This window comes from Rhinopithecus bieti, unplaced genomic scaffold (assembly GCF_001698545.2).
Source record: "Rhinopithecus bieti isolate Rb0 unplaced genomic scaffold, ASM169854v2 scaffold_8674, whole genome shotgun sequence".
Lineage (NCBI taxonomy): Eukaryota > Metazoa > Chordata > Mammalia > Primates > Cercopithecidae > Rhinopithecus > Rhinopithecus bieti.
The window spans coordinates 483,290-490,076 of NW_016805883.1; the positions used below are offsets into that span (position 1 = coordinate 483,290).

The window sequence follows — 6,787 nt, forward strand, 5'->3', positions numbered from 1 at the left end:
CACGCCCGGCTTATTTTTTGTATTTTTAGTAGAGACGGGGTTTCACTGTGTTAGGATGGTCTCAATCTCCTGACCTCGTGATCCGCCTGCTTTGGCCTCCCAAGGTGCTGGGATTACAGGCGTGAGCCACCGCGGCCGGCCAGGACTAGAGATCTTTGATCTACAATTAATAAATAGTATGGGATTCCTTTCAGCTCACCCAGTGCCCCATATGAATGTTTTCAGTGCTGGTTCTCCTTTAATAACTTCCCCCTATTAAATCTCTTACCAGTCATTTGGGGTTTGGATTTCACCGTAGGTATAAGAGGTGTTTGTAAGACACTCTGAAACCTCTGAAGGGCAAAGTGCTGTGGACGCTATAACCTCCCTGCATACTGAGCGGGGCATAGCTCTCAATCAGTCATTAAATCCAGTCAAATGAGATACTCGAAAATGAGCTGCCCTTGGGTGGGTCCTTTCATAAGAAGGAATTAAAAAAAAAAAAAAGTCTGCTAACATGATTACTCCACAAAGTTTACATGTATCATATTGTATAAATCTATAAATATGTACAATTATTTTTTGTTAAATTTTTCAAGATCTGCCAACAACGGCTGGAGAAGGCACCTGGCTGCCTGAGCCCCTACCTTTGTCGGTTACAAGTATTTCATAAGCAGGGTTCGAGGCATCCCATCAGAGAAGAGTGTTGTCACCTTTCTGCCGGAATGTCACACCAACTTCCTCAGTGTTCCCCCTACCCCAATCTAGCCAACGTTTCAATGGCTCCCCACAGCACACAGTGCCTCTCAGCTGGGCACTCAAGGGTGCTTTCCTACCCTCCCTAACCTAATTCTCCAAAGATTTTTTTCCCCCAAAACAGCCCAGCAGACGGTCCAGTTAGTCCCCAAATCGTTTTTCCTCATGGGCTCCTTCCCCAGGGGTCCTCCCCTCCTTCTCTCCCCCCGGCAACCTCCACTGCTACCGGGAGATTAGTTCCCACCCGTCAGGACCCGGCTCAGATTTCACTTCCTCCAACAGGTCCGCTCAGATCCCAATCCACGGCTCTCAACAGCAGCCGGGATTCCTTTCCCCCGCAACGACTCTCTGAACATCCCGGCCTCCGAGGGCCGGCTTCGCGTCCCCTAGTTACTTCCAGTCACTAGTTACTTCCGCTCCGCTCCCACCCGCGGGACTCGCGACCGGCCCCCTGCCCCCGGCTGGCCCAGCTCGGAACACGCAGAGCGGCGCTTCAGAAATCGCAGCTCAAGGCAAGGAAATCCAGAAGCCTCCCGCGGACGTCCCCCGGGACGGGGTGTGGCAAGCCCCGCTCCGAGCCCGCCGACTCCTCGTGAGACTAGAACCGCAGCGACGCGGAGCCCCTGCGAGTCCACCGCCGGGACGCGCGGCGCGGCGACCAGGAGACTCAGAGTAGCCGCGGGGCGCCAGGAGGGATCCAGCTGGCGGCAGCCGTTTCCCTGCCTCCCTGCCCCTCCCCAGGGGCTGCGCGAACCCCTGCCTGAAACCGGCCCGCCTGGGTGCCCGCCAGTTCTCAGGGCGCTCTCCGGGGAGCCCGGGTACGCGCACAGCCCGGGACGCGCCCTGTCCGCGCCTGATCCCCGCCCTGGTCCCAGCTGGGTCCGGCCAGGTTCGCCACACCTCACCTCTCCTCTCCACGAACCGACTGGATAACGGTCGGGTCTGGACCTGAAGAGCCCGGACCAGCCCGCAGTAGACTCGCCGCACCTGTCTCAGAGCGAGTGAGGAGCAGCCCGGCGCCTGACGTCACGGCCGCCCCCAGTGCAGCGAACCGGGAGTCACCTGATCACCCTGGCAACGCGCGCGGGGCGGGGCGAGGCGAGGCGGGCGTCACAGCACGAGCCCCGCCTCCAACTGCTCAGCCTCCAAGTGCCGCCGGAAGCGCTGTGCTGCAGTCGGAGCCACCGGGACGTGAGGTCGCCCCGTGGTTTCCCAACGCGGGCCTCCCAGCTGCGATGGTTACTTGGGACTCCCCCAGGCGTCCCCCTCAGGTTGGATAGGTTCTCCGAGACTCCACCCGATACCCCAACTCCGCTAGTTCAGGCGTCTGGGAGACAAGACCAGCGTCCATATGGGACCCTGCTCAGTGCGTGGCATGAGGAGTTGGCTGTGGGCTGCTGCCTCCTCGTGTCTTGTTGGTCCAGACCCATCTTGGTTTGGAGGCTTTCTTCCCGAGCTGTACCTCAGAGGAATGGGGCTGAGGCTGATAACTGGATTGCTCTCGGGCTACTTTTCCCCATAATCCTTGCAACAAGTAGTCCCGCCAGTACTTTAGAGTGTAATGAGACTTCATTCACAATAGGAGGGGGAAGGGGGACAGAACCTTCTGTCCTGAAGGTTTCCTTCTTCATTCCAACAGGAAGAGAAGTTACCGAAAAGCTCCCAGAGCAAGGCCTAGAACGAGCTTGCAAGTCCTACTTGCAAACAAATTTTTATTTCTCATTTTAGAAATTGATTTTCTCTCCAGATTTCTCCCCTTGCTTGCTTTTAGGTTGGTGCAAAAGTAATTGTGGTTTTTGCATTTTTTTAATGGCAAAAACAGCAATTACTTTTGCACCACTCTAATATAATGATATGCCTACAACCTTTGTTACTCTCTAGGCTTCCCAGACAGACCATCAGCTTCGAAATGAAAATTTAACATCCCCAGGAGGTCTCAGTGTGAGAGTCACTGCCTATTTCACACCTTCACTACTTGCTGACTTTCATTTCAGTTTTACTCTCCTCATCCCTGCACTGCCAAGAAGGTTTCATATATATTGAAACCTCCCCTCTCAGAGTGTAGGATCTTAGACCAAGAAATTAGTTTATAATCAACTTCTTGTAAGTATCTCTTAGTGTCAGGCAATGGGCCATGGGCAGATTGATTGCGATGTGGTCCTCGAAGATCAAATGTGTATGGGTGGTGTGTCTCACATTCAAGTACAACTTGTACTGTTTATTATGACTTAATCATTGTATTTAAGTGGCACTTTTTTATTTTCATACTTAAAAAAATAAACGCATATAAGTGGGAAAGATGACAGCTGTGAAAGGTAGAGAAGAATCATGGCTCTAGACAGAACTGTACTAATAGGAGAGAAGAGATTGAAAATGTGAGCCCAGGTCCCAAGGAGCACAGAAGCATGGTCAGGAGGTTTGGTGGGAACAGGACAGAGGCAGCCAGGCCTGAGGTGTTTGGCAGATCTGAGAAGGGCAGGGATAGAGGGTGAGGGGAGGAGTTGGGCCAGAATGAGGCTTGAGGGATTCAATGGAAGGTGAAAGTGCTGGGAAGGGAGGAGGGATTGGAAAGAAAGGAGAAGTTGGCAGTGGTTTGGGAAGGGGTTGCTGAAAGGGAAGGCAGGGTAAATAGAGACCCAGGAAAGGGTGCAAAGAGTATTAAGAGAAGGGAGGCTGAGAGTCTACAAAAGGGAGGACTGAGAGGGAGGAAGAAGCAGGTGGGAGACTCTGGAGCAGCAAATATCTCAGAAACAGGCAGTAGGTGGTGTCCTTCAGAGGCTGTTGGAGAAGAGCAGTACTGTCTGTTCGCCTCTAAAGAGTGAAGGTCATCCATGCACACCCCAAACTATCTTTGGACCATCCGAGGGCAAGAGCCACCCTTTGCAGAGAACTAATGCCGAGGGAAGAGCAGAAATAGGCATGTCCATAACTACACCCTGATAGGACTCATCAAGACAGTCAGGCTTTTTGGCTGGACGGTTTTTCAGGCCTGTGGTACATGCCTCTGTGCCTCTAATCTGGGCAGGGCAAGGTGAGGACGGAGTGGAAGGTAGGGGTAATTCCCTTAGAAGCGAAGCGAGCTTCTCATGGCAGCTGGGTCATATGGAGGCTGTGCTGGGGGAGAAAAGATGCTAGGACACATTCTCAGTAAGGTCCCTGACCACTACTCCCCTTTTACTGAGTTGGTAGGGTGAGGGCATAACCATCGAAGGAAAAATAGAACATTCCTCACCCCCACCTCCATATCCATGCTGAGGAAAGTGTTAACATGTGGGCAAAAACTTGAGGAGTGTTGCTGACAGTATTCAAGAACAGAGATGAGGCCAAGGAACGCATCTCACATGGCTCTTTTCTATGATTTTGACCTCAGGTCCCAGGACTAAGCAGCAGGCCAGATGTAGAAGTTGCTGGAGTTTCATCAGGTTTCTTCACAACAGCAGTGTGGGTTTCCATTCCTGGAAATAAAAGAAAAATGTCAGGGTACAAGGTTCTGGCCAAACGTATTTGCTGTGAAAGTCCATTCGTCACAGAAGTTACAATGAATTTTCAGTATTTGTTCATTCGAGAGAACTGCCCAAGGACTGTGGAGGCAATGTGGTGCAGTGATTGGGAGCCTGTGTTCTGAGATTTATCCATTTTGTGAACTTGGCCAAGTTACTCACCTTCTTTGAGTCTCTGCCTAATCTGTAAAATAGAGATGATAATATCTACCTCACAAGACTATCATAAAATTTAGGTGAATTCCAGGGCAAAGAAAGAGAACCCAGATTCATAATGTTTTGTAAAGGGCCGTTTTTTAAACCATTGTATTTTTATTGGACCACACTTGTTCTCTGAACAATTGGATGAAAGAATGTTTCTTGGATGCCTAATGTACACTCAAGACTGATGGATACAGAAGGAATATGTGCCCTGGCTTGGTCAGGCATCCGATTTCCAATGGGAAGATAAGACAGTGTGAGACCTTGCCAGGCTGCTGTGAAATTGAATAAACTATGTCATGTCCTTCCGTGCCCGCAGCGTTCATGGAAAGAGGGGCCATGCTAGCTGCATTGGCTAAGGTGGGATACATGAAAGGAAGGGTTTGGAGCAGAGCCTTGAAAGATAGGCAGGATTGGCCAGGCACGGTGGCTCACGCCTGTAATCCCAGCACTTTGGAAGGCCGAGGCGGGTGGATCACTTGAGGTCAGGAGTTTGAGACCAGCCTAGCTAACATGGTGAAACCCCATCTCTACTAAAAGTACAAAAATTAGTCGGGCGTTATGGCGCATGCCTGTAATCCCAGCTGCTCAGGAGGCTGAGGCAGAAGAATCGCTTCAACCCAGGAGGCGGAGGTTGCAGTGAGCCAAGATTGTGCCACTGCACTCCAGCCTGGGCAACAGAGCGAGACTCCATCGCAGAAAAACAAAACAAAACAAAAAACAAAAACCAAAAACAAAAAAAGATAGGATTTGGAGAGGTGGTAGGTGAAGAGAGCATTCTGGGTCAGGGCAGTGATCTGAGCACCTGGGGCAGGGGCTCAGTAAATATTTACTGGCTAGATGAATGAATGAATAAGCAAAGATAATAATGAAATTATCAGCATAGTGTAAGATCAGCCATGCTTTGTTGAATGAATGGATGCATGATTAAACAAAAAAAGCAAAGACAATGAAATTAGATAATAGTGGGCATAGCTGTAAGACCAGCCTAACTGAACTGTGGAAATTGGGGAGTTGTGGGAAATAAGATAGAGATGAAGCCGACTGTGGCAGAGCTTTTGAGACAGTAGAATCTTCTGGGAGGAGCATGGAGTCTGGATCCAGAGGGACAGGATTGCATTTGGACTCCATCACCACATATTGACCATGTGACTTTGAGTGAGTTACTTAATCTCTCTATGCATTGGTTTCCTCGTCCAAAAAATATAGGAATAAGATTGCTATCTGCTTTATAGTGTCATTTTGAAGATGAACTAAGAAAGCTATGAAATGTAAGCATGGTGCCTGGCCCATTGTAAATGCCTTAAACTTTGTTTTTATTATTAGTATTAGTTTATTATTAGTATTAAGGACTGAGCAGATGCGAATAGATTCAATATGAAAACTTAGGGAACCACTGAAGTTCCTTGAAGTGGGAAATGAGAATGGAATGCAGTGTTTGGGAAGAATCACTTGGCAGCTGTATTCAGGCTGAGTCAGAAGGCAACGGTGTAGCCCCAAAGGGTGAAGAAGGGCTGACCAGGGACTAGAAGCAACCCCTCCTGAAAATGAGAAAGCCTGTCCACTTGCTGGTACATGGCATGCACAGGCCCTCAGTAACCCTATCGAATGAAAGTGTACTGCACCAATTGAACAATATAATTGTGGAGCTCCCAGGTTCGATTGCAAATACTATCAGAATTCTCCCTCATCAAGTATAGAGAGATTTAAAGCACTGGAGAAGTTCACTAAGACTTGGCCTCTGGTTCATTTCAATTTCTCCTCCCCCAAGTAGCTGGGACTACAAGTGCACACCACCATGCCCAGCTAATTTGTGTGTGTGTTGGGGGTGGGGGGGGGGTTGTAGAGACAGGTTTCACCATGTTGCCCAGGCTTGTCTTGAACTCCTGGGCTCAAGTGACCTACCCACCTCAGCCTCTCAAAGTGCTGGGATTACAGGCATGAACCACTGCACCCGGCCCTTCTGGCTCTTCTTTGTCTGATCTATGTTTTCAAATTCCAATTTGCTAGTCAGGAATTTCTCCACTGCAAGTTCTGAAGCACTATTCAAATCAGCTTAAAGAAAGAGGGAGAGATAATGTATTGGCTCATGAAGCCAAAAATTCAGGGATGAATCTGATTTTCAGGTATAGCTGGATCCAGGCATTCAAACACTGTCACCAGGATTCTCCCCTCTTTCTGTCTTTCTCAGCTCTTTTCTTTGCATGTCTTCATTCTCAGATAATCCCTCTGATGGTGTCAGAATTTCATTCTCACCATGAAAGGTCTCAGCAGACAAAAGGCTTTCTCTTTCCTAATAATACTAAGAAAAGCTCTAGAATGGAGCTTAGTTTTTATTTTTTAAATTTTTA

General features: G+C 49.2%; 2 protein-coding genes across 12 annotated transcripts in view; one reads left to right on the forward strand and one right to left on the reverse strand.

Annotated features, from left to right (window-relative positions):
• Positions 1 to 4,795, forward strand: part of LOC108530819 (transcription initiation factor TFIID subunit 4-like) — a 35,371-nt gene extending 30,576 nt beyond the window's left edge. Inside the window, exons 3-5 of the mRNA XM_017873867.1 lie at positions 1,143 to 1,553; positions 1,625 to 2,006; positions 4,106 to 4,795. Of these exons, the coding sequence (XP_017729356.1) occupies positions 1,143 to 1,553; positions 1,625 to 2,006; positions 4,106 to 4,360 (1,048 nt within the window). The 3' untranslated portion in view covers positions 4,361 to 4,795. The remainder of the gene's footprint in view (positions 1 to 1,142; positions 1,554 to 1,624; positions 2,007 to 4,105) is intronic.
• CYSTM1 (cysteine rich transmembrane module containing 1) overlaps positions 1 to 6,787 on the reverse strand; it is a 75,122-nt gene that overhangs the window by 65,341 nt on the left and 2,994 nt on the right. For 7 of the 11 annotated variants that reach the window (XR_001885997.1, XR_001885995.1, XR_001885996.1 and 4 more), the window contains one exon: positions 1,641 to 4,190. The gene's annotated coding sequence lies outside the window, so the exon portion shown is untranslated. Of the gene's footprint in view, positions 1 to 626; positions 1,545 to 1,640; positions 4,191 to 6,787 lie in introns of those variants that run through there. The other 4 variants (XR_001885999.1, XM_017873910.1, XM_017873912.1 and 1 more) reach the window with 4 other exon arrangements.